This window comes from Myotis nattereri (assembly GCF_964212035.1).
Source record: "Myotis nattereri genome assembly, chromosome: 10".
Taxonomy (NCBI): domain Eukaryota; kingdom Metazoa; phylum Chordata; class Mammalia; order Chiroptera; family Vespertilionidae; genus Myotis; species Myotis nattereri.
Window position 1 is genome coordinate 70,597,466 of NC_138085.1, and position 19,505 is coordinate 70,616,970.

Sequence of the window (19,505 nt, forward strand, 5' to 3'; positions counted from 1 at the left end):
AGAAAGTCAGACAGACAGACAGACAGACAGACAGACAAGACAGACAAGCATGGAAAGGATCACTCAGGGCTGTCTAGGCTTATGTCCATGTATTCTTTCACCTGCTAGCATGGTGTCAGCTTTCACACCTGGGCAGGTGACTCCCTAATGCTTGGTCCAATTTTGATCTCCCTCCTGAGGGTCATTTTTGCATCCCTACCTACATGTAATATTTCTCCCTTAGAGGTCAAGGAATCCACATCTTGTTCCATTTTGCATCCCTAGTATGTAATCCAGTGTTTGTCCTCGGTTGGGTTCTTAATAAGTATATTAATAAATTGCAACATTTGCTGAACAATCCAGGAGCAAACTAGGAGTATATGCAAGTCTCTCAATTCCCAACCTGGAGCTTTTCAACCCCTTAGGATCTCTGTTTTATGAAAAGATAGGATGTTCCCAGCAGTCCTCTATTCCTAAAGTCATTCTAATTCAGTGGTTCTCAACCTTCCTAATGCCGCGACCCTTTAATACAGTTCTTCATGTTGTGGTGACCCCCAACCATAAAATTATTTTCATTGCTACTTCATAACTGTAATTTTGCTACTGTTATGAATCGTAATGTAAATATCTGATATGCAGGATGTATTTTCATTGTTACAAATTGAACATAATTAAAGCATAGTGATTAATCCAAAAACAATATGTAATTATATGTGTGTTTTCCGATGGTGACCCCTGTGAAAGGTTCGTTCAACACCCAAAGGGGTCGCGACCCACAGGTTGAGAACCGATGTTCTAATTGGTTTCAGGAAAGACATTTGTTTAAAGGGAGAACAGTACCTGGGCTGGCCATACATTGGTTTAGAATTCAAAGCTGTGGCTTTAACTACTTTGGAAAGGCTTATTTCATCTCTTAATCTTAAAAAGCATATTCAGTAGACATGAGTGAGCGGAGGAATTTTTGTTTTGACAGCTTTGGGACATCTGCATATTATATACAGAGCATTTCTAACAAGCCTAGAAAGGCATGTGTCCAAAACATATGCAGGAAAATGACTGATCAAGAGTGAGAAAAATGAGAGGAAATCCTCTTGAAATGAAATGTTTTGTCAAGAGCAACCTTATATGCAAAACTTTATATCAGAAGAGACCTCAGATTAATAGGATTTTAACTAGCATTTGAACAGACGACTAGAATAATTTGGTCTATTAGAAATTCACAAAAATTGCAAGCTGTCAGGACCCAAAGCAATCTGGTTAAATAGCCTCATCTTACTAATCAGGAGAGAGGCATAGAGAGTCAGTGATCTGCCTAGGGCTGATGGCAGAGCTGAGATTCAAACCCAGGCCCTGTGGGCCCACATGTAACCTGGTATCTGCTTGTTTTTGAGATTGGCATCAGAAATGAACTCCTTATTCACCTCCATCCTCCAGCAGATCCTCAGCAGCAGAGACAGAAGAGTAAATTAGAGGGTCATTTTGCATGTTGTGAGGTAGAGACCTTCTATGACCAACAGCCTCTTCTGGTTGTTGTGGATGCTGCATTCCTCAGAGCTGTCTGCCAGCCTTCTGGTTTCAGGAAGGATCTCATTTGGATGGATGTCATGCTGAGCAGTGTATGTACTACTAGGGTTTCTATCATGCCCTCTGGAGCCTGCTTAACTCTGTTGGAGACCCCACTTGTATGGTCACTTCCATGATACTTCCTGGAAATTGCAGGCTGAGAACTGGACTGGAAGTCCAACCTGAGTTCTGGTCTCCACACTCTTACTTCTCCAGACCCTAGGCCAGCGGTTCTCAACCTGTGGGTCACGATCCCAACTCAGGGGTCACCTAAGAACGCCCTGCATATCAGATATTTACATTATGATTCATAACAGTAGCAACATTACAGTTATGAAGTAGCAATGAGAATAATTTTATGGTTGGGTCACAACATGAGGAACTATATTTAAAGGGCCAGAAGGTTGAGAACCACTGCCCTAGGCCACTCCACTTTGGCCACGTCACTCCTTTCAGCTTCAATTTTCCCATCTGTAAATGAGGAGGCTGGGCTAGGAACTTCAGAATGCCTACAATTTTAATTACTTTCCATTTTCTGTTCTGGGATGATGAGCAAAGTCCCATTTGTTTTTTCTGTATCAATTTTTGGGCCATAGATAAGAGAAATGAGAATTAAGCTTTTGATGCCTGTCTCCCACCATGTGGGCATGAATGCTATACGGCAGTGATGGCGAACCTTCTGAGCTTGGCGTGTCAGCATTTTGAAAAACCCCAACTTAACTCTGGTGCCATGTCACATATAGAAATTGTTTGATATTTGCAACCATAGTAAAACAAAGATTTATATTTTTGATATTTATTTTATATATTTAAATGCCATTTAACAAAGAAAAATCAACCAAAAAAATGAGTTCGCGTGTCATAGGTTCGCCATCACTGCTATACAGCATCTTCCAAGACTGTCTTCCAAGGCTGTGTTTATATAATTGATTGATTGAAGGAGACTTGGCCCTTCTTTTCTGCAGATTGATTATAAGTGAGATAAACAGATGTCTTGAATTGGGTGATTGGTTCCCAGATACATTCTAGGGAGCAAGCTGGTAGGAAGTGTATGATTTCAGTTCTAGGGCCCCATGACAAATGAATAGTGGTTGTAGGAGGGGACAGGCAGGGGCCAGGTTTGGTACTTAGTTTTATGAAGCGAATGATCAGATTTTGATGGCAGCTGGTGGATTAATATCAAAGGTGACTGGTGGGCTAAGTGCCTCCTTGGGAGATAACCTAGAAAGGGGGCAGTAGAAGCCCCTAATTATTTGGGCCTGGGTTGGAAGTCAGGACTCTTGGGATTCTGTTTTGGCCATCTGCCCAAATAAAATCATTTTATTTCTCCACTTCATTTTTTCATATGAGGAACTGAGCCTAGAGAGGTTAAAGATGTGCTTGAAGTCATACCACAGAGCCAGGGCTAGAATCCAGTTCTCTTTACTCAAGGTCTAATGTGACTTCACTTCCAAAGGGAAGCTTGGTTAGTTTGCCAGAAAGCAAAGATTGGGTAAGGACTTTCAACAAGGTTTGCCTTCAGTGCTGGGCACTCTCCTCTGCCAAGAGACCCCTGGAGCCACCCAAAGGGCCACAGGGATGATGGCTATCATTTCATACAAAATCACGTGCGGGCCACTGCTCTACTAGTAGGTGCTGGATATACGAACTGCATTTAATCCTCCTCACAATTCCCTGAGGTGGCTTGTGCTTTAATCCCCATTTTACAGATGAAAAAGTGAGGCATAGAGAATTTAAATGATTTGCCCTGAGGTACCCATCTAGTAAAGTGACTGAGCTTTCATCATGAGCAGCCTGACTCCATGCGTCATCGATGCTCCTAATTATTCCCCAGATACCCGGGTATCCCCTGAAGTTTGGATCTGAAACAGAGCAAGGGAGGAGGGTACCTGGGTCCTCCAAAGTTAAGTCAGTTCATCTAATCCCTCAGTTTCCAGTGGTAAATCTGAGGCTCAGGGAGACCAAGATGGTAAGAACATCCATACACAGTATCTCATTAAGAAAGCACTTCTACATTCATGTCCTTACTTGGTTGTCACAGCAGATACTATCTTTCTCAGCATAATTATTGTGATAAATATCTCAGGTTTATACACACACAAAAAAAACTAAGATTCAAGTGGTTAAATGAATTGCCCAAAAGCAGAAGCTGATTGGCCCAAAGTTGGAAGAGTTTCCAAGAATTCTCTAGTGATCTTTTTTTTTTTTTAAGATTTTTAAAATTGATTTCAGAGAGGAAGGGAGAGGGAGAGAAAAGGATAGAAACATCAGTGATGAGAGAGAATCATTAATTGGCTGCCTCCTTCATGCCCCCTATTGGGGATCAATCCAACAACCTGAATGTGTGTTTTGACCTGGAATCAAACCTCCTGACTCACGAGTCAATGCTCAACCACTGAAACACACTGGCCTGGCTCTGGTGATCTTTATCCTTCACTCCTAAGCTACTGCTTCCCTCCCTCTGCTCTCGCTGGATCTTCTGGCCTATGCCAAGACCTGCTCTCTAGCAGGAAGCTTCCAGCAACCATCAAATGCAGCTTGTTGGCAGAGGAGTACATGTAGAATGAGAGAACCCAGAAAGCCTTACTGGAGATTATTTGAAACCTAGTCATGTATGTTTTTGCTAGCTTATTCCAGAAAAGCACACCCTAGATTTTTGGAAATTTCCTAATTCTTTAAGGTATTGTTTGTTTGTTACCCACAACTTCGAATAATAATAATAATAATAATACCAACAATAAAAATCACAGGGTTAGGAAATGGGTTTTAGTACCAATTTTGCAACCCACCCATTAATCATCCTTGGATGAACTTCATCATGTCTCTGGGCCTCAGTTTCTCAATGGCAGATGGTTCCTCATGACCCTGAAAGTCAACAGTTGGGAAGTTCTGGAGAATCACTTATGAAAAGGAGAATCACGTATGAAAGTTGCCTTGTGCCTCAGGATTGTGGCAACTTAGGAAGTTCCCTGAGCTGGGTACTGTCTTTAAGGACTGACAGTGCTTTGAGAATGCTGATTTCTAGGACTCTATATAATCACCTGTAGCTTCAAAAATGAAGCTCTGTTATTTGACTTCTAAGAGAACCGTATAATTCACCCGCAAGAGAATTGCCACATCTGCATATGGCTCCTTGTTGAATGCACAAGTCAGGCTTGTCAGGAATACATTGGCATCTGTCTATGCCAGCCATGAAGCAATCCAGCCTCAGCCCAAGTGTGCCAGTAAGCTGAGCCAAGGAGGTGAGAGCTGGTGATTTAGTAACTGACATTCAGCCTGGCCTGGGCCTGGTGCTGCTGGGAGAGGATGGCATTTGGCGAGGCCTCCACAGTGAGTAGAAATGCCCTCCACCCTGTGTGTGAGGGACTCTTTGACCAGCCACGTGACCCTGGGAAAGCCTTTTTTTTGCCTGGATCTTGTTTTGTTTTGTTTTTTTTCCCCCCATCTGTCCAATGGGATTGATCTCAAATGTAGTTTCAAGTTTTAATAGCCTCTGACTCTGAATATCACCTAAAGTCAGACATACCAACCTTTCATGTTATAACAGAATTCTCAGGAATGGTCATCTGCCATCAATTGGAATGCCATACATAAATACTATTTCTCATGGTAAACACAAATTTGTGTTTTAGAAAGGCATGACTGAATGAATTCTGAATCAGTTGGGAATGTCTCCATTCCAAGCACATGCTGCATCTCCTTGAGTCCTCCAAGCAGTTCTGGGAAGTTAGTCTTATCACTGAGATGACCAAGTCTGAGAATGAGGGAGAGACCACCCTCCCCCCACCCCCCCCACCCCCTACCACATAGCTGAAAGGCGGCAGAATTGGAGTCAAATTTTAGGTCTTGTGCTCTATCACTGAGAAAGAATCATGATGATATTAAGATCACTTAATGAATAGCACAAGTGGGCATAGATGCATAGATTGTAGGGCTGAGTGGTCCCATAGAGACCACCATTTTACCAGTGAGGAGTGGCAGGCCCAACATCAAGGCTATCTGCGTCATGGCTATTAAACATCAGATCAAGGTAACTAGAGAAAGGAAAATAACCCCAAGACAAAATCACAGTCATGTTGCCATATTTTAAACTAGCAGCAAACGTGATAATTCTTTTTTTTCAGATGCAGTTCCCATGGCCAAGTATCCAGTTGGATAAACTCTTTCTTGGGCTGCTGACTGCCATAGAAACCTTTAATACCCCATCCTCAGTTCCCTCTACTGAAACCCCTAGCCTTACCCAAGAAACAGAGCCGATATCTGGAAGACATCAGGAAACCTAGATGGGAACTTCGAGCCCTGGGCCTTACTGTACATGTAGCCATGGCTTTCCGAGTCACATACCCACTGGGATGAAGACTTGCATCTGGGAAATGTGTACTCTGATTCATTCCTCACTAGGGTGTTCTACGTTCAACTTTAAAAAGTGGTATCAGGTCCTTTCAGGACAGCTCAGATGCCCTGGCTTCTGTCCTGCCTCCAGCTGGGCCCTGCCTATCCCTCCATGGGTTCAGTTCCTGTCCTGCCTCATTGCAGGTCTCAGCCTTTATTGGTGTCTGTGGCTCTGAATGAGGGGAGCTATTTCTGTTACCATTTTGTTGTAATTCCCTGTTTATAGATACTGACATCAAGGCTTCAGGTGTCCCAGGGAGGAAGCAGGTCAGTGATAGTCTATTCAATCACTTCCTATCTTGGTAACCTCACATGTGGCTTCACTTCTCTAAACCCCAGTATCTTCCTCTGTTACATAGGGATAAGGTTCCTGCCTAATTCATAGGGGTTAAATAAGGTAATGATGTAAGATTCCTAACAGAGCATCTGACCCAGAAAGCCCTCAGGAAGTGTTACCAGTTATGAAAATACTTTCCACGACCTTCACGGAGGTCCTCCCCTTAGGGCTTGGGACTCTTCTATAAACACACACCAGAGTCAAGAACTTAAGTCTGATCCCAAGCTTGACTTCTGAAACATTGTAGTAAGAGACAAAATGAAAAAGGGTGAAGTACCTATGGGATTGAGAAACAGGTGTTCTTCTGTTTTTATTGCTGGTTTTTACCCTGTAACATTTGCTTCCAAACCTTGTTATGGGTTGAGTCTGTGTGACATTAACCAGTGGATTCCTGTGACTGCCCCGGGGCAGTTGCTCTTAAGGCCCCTGCCACCCTGTGGTCATCTGAAAACTGGTCAGCCTTTGAATGAGTGTCTTAAAAATGAAAGGAGGTTGCTTGTCCCTTAACTGAAATTGACTAAAGTGAATGAAGAAACTAGTGGGAGGTCTCTGGGTTTCCAGGGTCAAGATCAAGAAGACACAAAAGGCCTTGACTCAAGGGATTTTTTTGAGCCTGAGGTCAGTCTGGAAACAAAGGAGAACTGTTTCCAGAGCCCACCAAAGGGAAGATCTAAGTGTCCAAAGTACACCATATTGCCCTACTATCCTTCCATGGTGTTATGGACTATGCCTGGAACTCACATGCAATCTTCTTTATGTGGCTCAGACTGGGAAGGCCCCATCTCTGTCTGAGTAGCTAGGCATAGGCCTTGGACATGACAACTTTGATAGTCTCATACATATCGAGAGGCTAGGTTTCCACCCTCAGACTCAGTGTCAGAGTGGGCGGTCATTGCCAACTTACTTACAGCCAAGGGAATTTGGTAAGAGAACTAGGCATCTCTCCGGGCAGGGTCACCACAGGGTTTTCTGATCAGTTACCATAGTTATCTTCTGAATGATTGCCTTTTATATTAGAACAATGTCTTGAAGCTAACTGCTAATGGAACAGTTCAGAATATAGGTACAAACTGATAAAAATGCATGCACACACACACACACACACACACACACACGCACGCACGCACGCACCTGGAACAGTCATCTGTAAAATTTATCTGAACTTTCCTTCCTAATTCTTTGAGAGTGAATTTTGAGATAACCTGAGTCCTTATTGAGTATGATGCACATTCAGCCTCCTTCCATGGAATCTGCTTCTAGGGAAGGCAACAAGCCTTCATTTAGAGCAGTGGTTCTCAACCTTCTGGCCCTTTAAATACAGTTCCATAAAATTATTTTCATTGCTACTTCATAACTGCAATGTTGCTACTGTTATGAATCGTCATGTGAACATTTGATATGCAGGATGGTCTTAGGCAACCCCTGTGAAAGGGTCGTTCGACCGCCAAAGGGGTCGCGACCCACAGGTAGAGAACCGCTGATTTAGAGGGAGACAGAGTGAACGTGACTGACTGACAGTCTATAGGATTGGTTGTGTTGGCCCAGAATGAGCCCTTTAAAATAAATGACCTTCTCAGATGGAGGGCACCGTAGAGAGTGTATGCTCGATTCCTTTCATTTTTCAGATGCATAAAATGAGACATAGAGAGGGAAATAGACCTCCTGAGGTCCCTGAGCTGCTGTTTGCAGGCCCGACCCCAGAACATCCTCACTGCCCTGCCAAGACCTTTCCCTTCACAGCACTTGACTCTCAGCAGGCGAACTGTTTCCAGGAGATTCCATTACCTTATTTTTCTTTCATGATGGGAGAGGCTAAAAGGTGGGTAGTTGTGATTTCAACTCTGTGATTGGCAAGTTCTGGAAAGCATGTCTTTTTCTCATTGTGTTTTTCAATGGTTAGATTCCCCTGGTTCCTAACAGGTATATAAAGTAGGATTGAAATTTCTGGATTCTTCTGAAGATCACAGCCACTTTGAAAAATGGGTCCGACATAGAGGAAATAACTATCTGTCCCCTTAGGGTGGAGGAGACTTTGCAGATCTGAAGAGGTTGCAGATTTTGGGTCCAATAACCAAAATATAATAGTGGATTGAGATCTTTCTTGGGTCATTCTTCTTTTCAGCTTTTCTTTTATCCCACATGTCTGATCCGTCATCAAGCTCTTCATCATCTCCACTGCTGCTGCTTTAAGTGGGTTGAGATTTTGAAGCTGTGGAGGTGTGATGAAACACGCCTGGGTCTTCATTATCCAGCCCTGGGTCACATTCTGGTTCTGGCTTAGGAAAGTCTTTTAATCTTTGAGCAAGTAGAATCATCTTTCTGAGCTTCAGTTTTCTCCTCTGTAGAGACAGGACATTCTCATTGTTCTTCTGCAGATTAAATATAGTAACATAAGACAATACCTACTAGCATAGTCTCTGGCAGAGAGCTGGGACTCAGTGAATGTTATTTTCCAACCCTTCCCTTGGGTGGGGACCTTCCTCTGCCATTGGGCTACTTAAGGCTAAACACTTCACTGAAGCTCTTAATCCCTTTGACTTCCATTTGTAAAATAGACCCCCCTATCCCACAAGGACTGAGTTAGAGGAGGGTTAAGGAGAAAGATTGAAGAAGCACTACTGTAGGTCTAGAACAGTGATGGCGAACCTTTTGAGCTCGGCGTGTCAGCATTTTGAAAAACCCTAACTTAACTCTGGTACTGTGTCACATACAGAAATTTTTTTATATTTGCAACCATAGTAAAACAAAGATTTATATTTTTGATATTTATTTTATATATTTAAATGCCATTTAACAAAGAAAAATCAACCAAAAAAATGAGTTCGCGTGTCACCTCTGACACGCGTGTCATAGGTTCGCCATCACTGGCCTAGAACCTCAGAAAAGACCCATGGAAAATGAGACTTAACCTGGTGTTTTTTTAGAAAAGACACATCCCAGGTATTATTGTACAAAAGGCACTGAGGCTAGCTCAGGAAAAGGAAACCCATCCTTATGTTTTATGAGAAATTAAATCAGAATGTAGGAAGGCCCAATTTAATTTCACCCCAAATGAGCAGTAATGTTAACTCCACTTCTATTTAAAGCCAAAGAGTACAGCTTTGACAGCTAAAGTGAGGCTGCCTTGGAGCAACAATTTCAAAACGAACCCATTTGGTAATTGGAGAGTCTGCCTAGCCTGTTTCACGAGGCAGGATTTGCTCCAAAAACAGCCGATTATTAGACAGATTGCACATTTGCCAGGCAGTGTCTAAGAATGCATGTCACACCTCTGTCCCAAATAGAAATTGGATGACTTTAATTGGAGAAAAAAATAAGAGAGAGGATGGGCCACAGAAATTGAAGCTTTGAGAAAGGTAGAATAATTGTCCATGTGGTTTGGGGATGGTCAGTAACTTTCTCTCCCACCTTCTGACTTGATCATTTCCTGACGTGGCTGGGTCTTTTTGAACCTTCCCAGAAGGGCCACATTGAGTGGCTGTACCTTTCATTATGAGGATCATTTTTGTGTCACAGAGTACAAAATGTTGGATCAGTTTTCTCCTTGCATTCTGCTATCAAAACCTGGCGAGAAAGTCTTGAAGATTAAAGCAGTCTACAATTCATGGATACCAATTCATAGCAGCAGCTCAGCCCCAGAGGCAGGTAGAAAGTCTTCGAGGCTGATGAAATATGTAGGCAGCAAGTGTCATGTCAACTCAGACAAGGCTAGCTCGGCCTGTTCAGTTTTGCCATTATAAAGGTGAACTGCCTGAATCGTGAAAGGGCGAGTGGTATTAACCTTAGAACCAGAAGAATGGCAGCTCCTGGAGAGCAGCTGGCACATAAATCCCTACTGGCTGAGAAGAAGAAAGGTGCTTAATAGGAGTGTAATTGAAGGATTTTTTCCTCTCCCCCTAGTTGGGCCCGTGTCAATGGGATTCATTTACTCCCCTCCAGGACAGGGCCAGCTACCTAAGGGTATGGAAATCTAGTGACCGGCTGCCTGCACTAGAATCGGCCCCACTTCTCTGCATTCTGAAATTCTCAACAGCAGACTCTTCTTGGAGAACAAGATAGCAATAGCCCAGAATCAGCTATTAAAACACACAGTGATAACTGGGACTTTGCACCCATTAGCACCATCCCAGATTTATTTATCCAATTAGTTATAACCCTTCTGAGAGCCAGGATTTGGACCCTTTAAAAAGTCACATCAATATGGACTTTAGAAAGCAGCTAGTCTAGGTCTCCTTCTGAGGAACTTGAGGCCCAGTGAGGGTAAGTGGCTTATTCAAGGTAACCAGCAAGTCAGCGGCCGAGCTAGACTACAGTCATCTTGTCTATATCCCTTGTTTTATAGTTGAGGGCACAAAGTTCCATATATGAGAAGAGGCTAGCCAAGCCTGGACACCACCAAATTTCCCCAAATTTCTAATCCAGAGGTTCATTCTTTGTATCACGTTATTTCTTTCTTCACATCCCCATGCTGAGGGGAGATGATGAAGTAAAAGGTGGGTGAATATTTTGCATTTTGGTACATGTTCTATTGATGCATCAGCTAGCTTAGAGAGCCTACCTGGTTAAAGGTACTTCATCTTCTTTAGGTAATGCACAATGAGTAAGGAAGGGAAAGGCAAGGTGAGTGTATTCTAAAAGTAGAGCAAAAATGGAATGATTTGGGCACAAGGATGATGATCCCCCAAAGAAGCCCAGAAAAAGATCATAAAACATCCCTCTTCCTTCTTTCTCCTCACCCAGTGACCGACCCCATTCCCACCTCAAGAGAGAATAACATGGATTAGCTGGCATAGCCTTGGCCCTCTTTTCTGGAGAGGGATTGAAGGGTAGACAACAGAGCTGGCAAAAAAGGCTGTCAGTGAGACTTACATTCCCTTTGGCTTTCTCTTCTCAGATAGGGCAGGATCTGACTAGGATTTTTCCTGGGCCTCGGTGATGGGCAAGGCTCATGTACATAGGTAATGCAATATCCACTAGTTCTTACAGATAACTTCCAAAGTAGAGATTATCATCCCCCATGTATAGGTATGGAAATTTGAGGCCAGAGATGTTAATTTTCTTTCCTGGAATAACCAGCTGGTCAATGGCAGTGCCAGGCTTAGATCCAGACCTATCTGATTGCAAAGTCAGGTGCTTCCCATTTGACCTCAGTCCTCTCCATGTCACCAGGTAACCTCCTAGGATGCAGAGCTTCTCAGGGTCCCATCTGTTAGTTTTCCTGCCATCTCTGAGGACACCTCCCATAATCTGAGTCAAACAAAGAACACCTTTTTCTCTCTTAGCCCCCTTTTCACCAACATGGAGCCAGCCACTTGTGAAGTTGACAACTTACCACCTGCGGATAGGGTGAAGATGCGTGTGTGACAAAGGCCAACTTCCTGGAATGCAGGAGTAAGGCTCTAGGGCTGGATGGTCATATCTGGGAAACAGTTTGCTCCACTGACCATTGGCTGTCACTGTCATTGCAGGGCTCGAGTGCAGCTTTGACTTCCCCTGTGAGCTGGAGTACTCCCCTCCGCTGCACGACCTCGGGAACCAGAGCTGGTCCTGGCGCCGTGTCCCCTCGGAGGAGGCCTCCCAGATGGACCTGCTGGACGGACCCGAGGCAGAGCATTCCAAGGAGATGCCCAGAGGTAAGGGCAGAGGCCACTGCCAAGTGTTCTGGGTGGGCCAGGATGGCTGAAATGTCAATTCCTGTTTGAAAAGTTAAAGCATCCCCATCCCTGCTCTATTCTATTTCCTTTGAAACCTGCTTTTAATATCTGTGCCTCTCCATGTCTTCTTGAGCCATGCAAGGAGGGGGGGGGAGGGGTGCAAGTACAATTTTAAGATCAGTCCAACCCTTTATTTACTCTCTTACGAAGGAATGGAAACAGGATTTCATGACTCTCTTTCATACAGATTTCCCAACGTAAGATGTAGGAGAAAGTGCTGATCTGTTTGTCCATTTGAAACAGGGTTGCCAGATAAAAACAAGACACCCAGTTAAATTTGAGGAACAAATTATTTTTCATATATCTCATGCAATACTTGGGACATATATATACTTTAAAAATTATTCTAATTATACTAAAAATTGTAAATTTAATTCAGTGCCCTGCACTTTTATTTGCTAAATCTGGCAATCCTAATTTGGAAGGTATTGTGTAACTGGGTTAAATGTTAGTTTCAAAGCCATTAATGAATATTCAGGCTACGTATTAGCATTCAAGGTGCTTCTGGTAGTCCAGAGCTGTTTATGCACATCCCCTTCTGAATTATCATGGACTGGAAAAGGGAGGCGCTGGAGAAGGAGTGGGTGCTTGTTAAATATTTGCTGCGATTTCAGAGAAAGATGTAGAGGCACTAAGCCCTACTCCTGCCTTCAGGTGTCTCTATGGCAAATTTTAGAGCTCCTAATTCCTTGGACCCAGATAACTGCTGACTCAAAATTGACAGCCTATGTATTTGGTTTTTAGGAAGAAATAATAACTGACATGGTACTTTCAGTTTGCAAAGCCTTTTCACCACACTGTCTCACTGGATTCCAGTTTTATGAGGGAGACAAGGAAGTGAGAAAGCTGGGCTCAGAGAGAGCAGGTGACTTGCTGAAGCTCACACAGCGTGTACATGTGGGTCCAGGCCTAGATGTCTGTTGTGGTGGGTCTTAGACATAGACACTTCTGCCACATTGTGTTTCCTCGTTGTAGCAAAGGTTATGGCAAGAGCCTTCACTGGGCCCATTTCTGGGGGTGATTATCTTACTCAGAATCTAACGGACAGGGCTCAGGTAAGCTCTAGGGAGTCCTTGGAGGTGGCACAAAGGCAACTAATGCTCTTAGGCTTCCTCATCAGCCTGGAACCCTGCGGGGGGAGACCATTTTTTCCTACACACTCTCCCGGGCTAACCTTTTCTTTTTTTTATGCCTCTTGAAATTGCCTGACCTTGATTTATATTTTAAGCTGCTTTCACCTGGATATTGATGTGTATTGTAGTGGGTGTGTGTTTGTATGTAGGTGAGTGGCTCTTAATTTGATAGTGCATCCAAGTATTCTGGAAAAGTTATACAAAATACTGCACAGACCCCATAGCCAAGACTATGATTCAGTAGATCTGAGATGGAGTTTAGAAATCTGTGTGTTTTTAAATTTTTATTATGAAATTTAGCATGTGCAAAAATGTAGATATAACATATATGCATGGATTAAAGATGACAGTAAAATCAACACTTGTGTTCTCCCCACCAAGTGTAGGAATTTGAATGTTGTCCATCCCTTTACAATCTATCCCCCACCTAGATAAAAATCCTCTTCCTATAAGTAGGCCAACAAATCAATCTCTCTCTCAAATCAATACATTTTAAAAAATATTTGTAAATATATTCCTTTCTCAGAGGTAAACACTACCCTGTATTTTGTGTTCATCATAAGTTTGCTTTTGTTTATGGCCTTACCACTTATGTATATAGCCCCAAACAACATATGGACCAGGTTTGCAAACTGTTATATAAATGGCATAATACTGTCATTTTGTGGTTTGTACATTTTGATGCTTGTTACTGTGGTTCATTTAGTTTTTAATCCATGGCATGAAAATCTCACAATTTATCTCTTCTACTATCATTAGACATTTGGATTGTTTCCAGGTTTTTACTATTGCCAGCAGCACTAATGTAAGCATTTTTGTATGCCTTCATGCATGAGCATGTCTAAGACTTTTCCTAGAGCGTAGATCTAGAAATGGGATTGCTGGGTCATGGAGTGCATCTTCCATTCTAATGAGTAATGCTAATCTATTTTCCAAAGTGGTGGCACCAAGCTATACCCCCCAATAGTGATGTGTTAGTATTCTTTCCTAGGACTGTACACCCTCACCAGTGTCTGGTACTGTCAGACTCTCATTTTTGTTCATGTGGTAGATGAAAAACAGTATTTCATTGCAGATTCAATTTCCATGGAACTCTGGAAAATTTATATTTTTATAAGTGTCTCCGATGATTCTGAGGCATAGTTATATATGTTGTACTTTTGATGTAAGTCCCCTTTTCAGACTTATTCCCATTCAGCCTCCACTAGGGATATCTCTGGGTCCCAATTCCCAGCTCCAGAAATAGTCCTGGCAGTACCTGCATTTTTCATTACTGTAGGGTTTTTATTGAATTATGATCACAATTCAGTGAGATCAGGAGAGAGAGGTAAGTATCCATTGTACACAAACGTTGTGGAGTCAGATTTTATAACTTTGAAATCCGGTGCTTTTAAAATTTTTAAACAATTTTTAAAACAATGCCAATAGTTTATGCATTGCCACTCTGCCTATTTCTCCTCCTCCAGCCTCTATCTTGTGATCTCTGTCATCTTCATATTACACTGAGCACTGTGAGAAAAAAGAAAGGAGGAAGGAGTGGAGGGAAGGACAGCCACTTATCAATGTGGAAATCTATCAATGCCTTTATGTTTTTATAAAACTGGATCCCAAGAACCAGGGCATGTACTGAATGTGAACCTTTTCCAATTAGATAAATCAATCAAGATAGGAATATTCATTTTCTTTTAGTGATTTTTGCCAACTTCTATCTCTCTGAAAAATCATTGCTCTTTCAGACATGGTAGTATGTCACATCACTAAAGACAATGATGTGAATAGCCATGACAAATGCCACTTTGGCTACACCAGTCTACTTCATCAAAATCTTTAGTGAACAAACATATCCAAACATAACTTGTAGAGATCTCACCACTGTTAGAAACGTGTGTTTATTTTTCCTGGGGTCTAACAGGGGAGTCTATGCTCACACATCCTTGATCAGTCTTAGAAACAAGAGACCTGCCTCCCAGGTCATAGGGCCACTTCTGGAATGTCACTGAGAAGCATTCAGAGCTTTCAGTAATGGGCCGCACATTCCTTGTTGAGTCAACTAATTATATCACTACCTGTTCCTTGAAGCAGGGCTGTTCCTCATGAAGCAGGCTGGTGTATATCATAGCGTCCCTTGACCTTCAGAGAAAGAGACAAAGGTGACGGGTGACATGCCCAATCTGCACAATGGCAAAACAAGGACCTACATTCCAGTTCTAACTCCCAACTCTTTAGGATCTCACTTTCTCTGTCTTTTTGGCAGAAAGGTATGCTGGTAGTGGAAATAAGGAGGAGTGATGGGTGCCCTTTAGGCTAGTATAGTTACTAACGTTTTTTTAGCTCAACATTTATTGGTTAGATGGTATTTAGACTCCATTGCCATATTTCTTGTCAGGGGATATAGAAGGGCCAGAAAAAAGCAGTGAGAGAATACCAATCATAGATAATGAACTGTAAGATTATAAATTCTACATAATTTTAATTTATGGCCCCTGTAGATGAGAATAATAAGGGGTATTCAATTCAGAGCAGCAAGATAATAAAAAGTGATGATCTTGATGGAACACAATATTATGAATTAATAAAGTCTGAGGAATTATCAGGTTGAGGCATTCTATGACTTTTCAAGAAGTCCTAGGGGTATATTTGATTTCTGCTACTTCCGGTGTCTTGGAATGTAGTCAAAGGAACATATTTTTCTTCTCCAGAAAGACAAGCTTTTGATCTCTTTCATGAACCTACCTTGAAAGTGGAAAATGGATTTGTAGCCCCTCCCCAAGCCCTCATTCATACGCTTACACAAGAAGGATGGGAGTAGACTCAGCTAGGAGGGGCTGACTCTTCCTATATCAACTCAACTTTCTTTAGGGCACTGATTCTCAAGGGTGTTTTGTTTTTGGTGGAGGACCTGGGTGGAACTCTGCTACTGAGATTCTTCTGTTTACCAAGATGACTTCATTTTCAAAAGGTTGAGAAACATCTTCCTAGAGTTCTGGAATGCTAGCAATGCTGCCATAGATGACTAGGGCACCACAGTGCCAAAATAAGCCTTCTGGGCCACTCCTGTTATACCGTTGTGTGTTAGATTCTTGTAGCTGCTGTAACAAATTAATATAAGGTGGATGGCTTAAAACAACAGAAATTTGTTCTCTCCCAGTTCTGGAAGCCAGCAGTCCAAAAATCAAGGTGTTGGAAGGGTTGGTACCTTTTGGATGCTCTGCAGGAGAACCCATTCCATGCCTCCTTTCTGGCTTCTGGTGATTGCAGGTCATCTGTGGTGTTCCTTGACTTGTAGATGCATCACTCCAATTTCTGCCTCCATCTTTACATGGCGTTCTCCTCTGTGTCTCTGTTTCAAATCTGTCTCTTACAGGGACATATGTCACCAGATTTAGGGCCCATCTTAAATCCAGCATAATCTCATTTGAAGACCCTTAATTACATCTTCAAAGGCTCTGTTTCTAATAAGGTCATCTTCACAGGTACCAGGGATTTGGAGTTGAACATATATTTTGGGGACCACTATTTAACTAATTACATGCTGATTTTTCTTTCCCTATATGTAGGTTGGCATGTGAGTCCTGTGTGTCTCTCTCCCTGTACCTGGGGGCTGTGGAGTCTCAAACCCTTCAGGAAGTTATGTCAGGCAGGTTAAGAGGAGTCTAGATTAATTACCAGCAGTTTACATCCTTCCTTCAATTCCTTCCCCCACACCAAGGGTTTGCAATATTCTTAAAAGAATCCCTGAATACCTCTCAAGTAGACTCTATTCCAGGCATAACTGGAACCTGGGCCACATTTTGAGCTGAAGTGCAGCTTGCAATGGGGAGTTTCTCTCTGGACACAGCCCCCTTTATGTCCATAGTCACTGGAGGCTGCAGTTGGCTGATTAATTGGCTCTCAGTTTCATGCTCTGACCCTTGATCCTTTGGGGTGTTGATAGGCAACTGGAGTGATGAAGGTCTGACTAGTATGTCCTCCTTAGAAACTTATCATTCACCACCAATTCTACCCTTGGGCTTTATTGGCTCATTGACTTGGCCCTCATAAAGTAGCCTCTTCAGTCATTGATTAGTATACCTACATGTGAGTGGGTTCACACACACACACACATGCACACGCACACGCACATGCACACGCCTGATAGCCCCATGGTTCAGGCCACTCTTTGGACCACACATCAAATGGAAGCATTGCCTCTAGAAACCTGTGTGGCACCCTGGAGGAAGACACAGGGGCCTCTGTATCCATTAGCATAGCTGAATTTGTCAGGTGAGCCCCTGGAGGCTAGGGAGCCTGAAGAGAGCTCACAGCACAGTGTTGTGGGCGAGTGTGGCAGATGAAATGATGACTGCCCAAAGAAGTCCTGATCCTCAGAACCTGGGCATATGTTGCCTTTCATATCAAAGGGGACTTTGCAGATGAGATTATTCTGGATTGCCTGGATGGGCCCAATGAAACCACTGGGGCTCAAGAAAGAGAGAAGTTGGAGAGCCAGAGTTGGAGTGATGTGCTGATGGAAGCAGAGCCAGAGAAAGATTCAAAGGTCATTTAATTATGTGCTAGTTTGTATCTATTTTAAAATTTTACTTATTCTTTGGATCATATATTTCTTTATTAGACTGACAGCTGTAAGTCCCTTCCAAATGCAGGACATTGCAGATTAAAAGCTAGGTCCAGGGGACATCTAAAATCAAGGTGGTTACCATGCCATGTACAGCGGCAGCACAACAGCTGTTGCCATTGAAGACAGAGAAAGAGGACATGAGGGAAGAAATGCAGGCAGTTTCTAGCATCTGGAAAAAAAGGCAAGAATATAGATTCTCCATAGACTCTTGCCTAGAAGGAACGTAGCCCCGTCAACCCATTTTAGACTTCTGACCTCCAGAACTATAAGATAAAACATTTGTGTTATTTTAATCCACTAATTTTCTGGTAATTTGTTACAGCAGCAATAGGAAACTAGTACAGCACGTCTTGACCAAGTCTGTAGAAAATGTGTTGTGCTTTTGGGGCACCCTTCTAGAAAAAGCAGGGTTCAGATGACTGACAGGGCCTTGGACAAAAATTCCTTGCAATTATTGTAGAAGGTATCCAGTGAAGGTACCTGTCGACTACCCCCTCCACTGGGAACAGAGCAAACATCTTTGTGGATCATAAATATTACAGAAATAGCAGCAGCAGGAGCTGAGGCTAGAGATAAGCAGTTGTGTCTGAGAGCTTGTCTCCTGTGGGTAGTAAGGGCTGAAGGCAACCCTGGCAGAGGCCTAGGGAAGTTGAGCGCCTAACGCGATGGAACTGGATGAGCCCTCCCTGCATGTGGAAGGAAGCTGCGGCAATGCCAGCGCTGTTTCTGTGGCCGAGGAGGCTGTGAAATCGCATGCACAGGGCCTGCGGTGAGCTGTCAGCTGTCAGGGGCTGGCCCTGGGCGCTGTCCCAAATGAAAGAGGCAAGAGCTGCAGATTGCAAAGAGCTTTTCCATCCACCATCACAACTGGTTTCCATAACACAGCGAGATGAGTATTGTTAGCTTCCCTGACTTAGGCTACATGGTAACCTTTAGACAGAGGAAACTGGTCTTTCTCATTCTTTGTGATGTCCCAAGAACCTGGCCTGAGTTCCTGTATGAAGCAGACATGCATGGAATAATTCTTGGCCCACAGATGAAAGCTTAGAGAGAAGTGCACGGTTCAAGTCTACAAAGCCAGGATGGGGCAGAGCTGGATCTTGAATTTCAGTTTTTGAAGATGGAATCCCAAGTCCTTTACTTTATACCAAACTCTTCCTAAAATACCATGTTTCCTAGCTTGAGTCTCTTTCATGGTCAGGGCAGGCATAGTCTATGAGACTATCTGTATTCTCAATGGAGATGGGAAAGGGTCCAGGCCACCCACAACCTTCTCATTAACCCTAGGACTGTGTGTATCTGCACAGGAGACATGAAAGGGATCAGCACTCCCTTACCCACATACAGACCTATTGGCAAAAGACAGACTCTTGCCCTGGCTGGGTGGCTCAGTTCTTTGAAGCATCATCCCATACACCAAAAGGTTGCGGGTTCAATTCCCAGTCAGGGCACATACCTCGGTTGCGGGTTTGACTCCTTAGTCAGGGCGCATACCTGAGACAACTGATCCATGTTTCTCTCTCACATTGATGTCTCTCTCTCTCCCTCTCTCCCTCTCCCTCTCTCCTTTCCTCTCTCTAAAATCAACTTTAAAAACACACACAAACATATCCTTGGGTGAGGATTAAAAAAGACAGAAATCTTACTGGTTCAAGGTGTTTGAGCACATCCTCTGTCTAAATATTAATAGATCACTAAGCTACACACAGATGTCCCACAGGAAGCCAGAGTAAAAAATAAAAACAAGAACATTAAAAAAAGGGGGGGGG

At 43.0% G+C, this 19,505-nt stretch overlaps 1 protein-coding gene across 1 annotated transcript in view; it reads left to right on the top strand.

The window, feature by feature from the left end:
• Positions 1–19,505, top strand: part of LOC308526024 (ALK tyrosine kinase receptor-like) — a 308,499-nt gene that overhangs the window by 164,209 nt on the left and 124,785 nt on the right. The window contains exon 3 of the mRNA XM_081100968.1: positions 11,740–11,904. Within this exon, the coding sequence (XP_080957094.1) occupies positions 11,740–11,904 (165 nt within the window). The remainder of the gene's footprint in view (positions 1–11,739; positions 11,905–19,505) is intronic.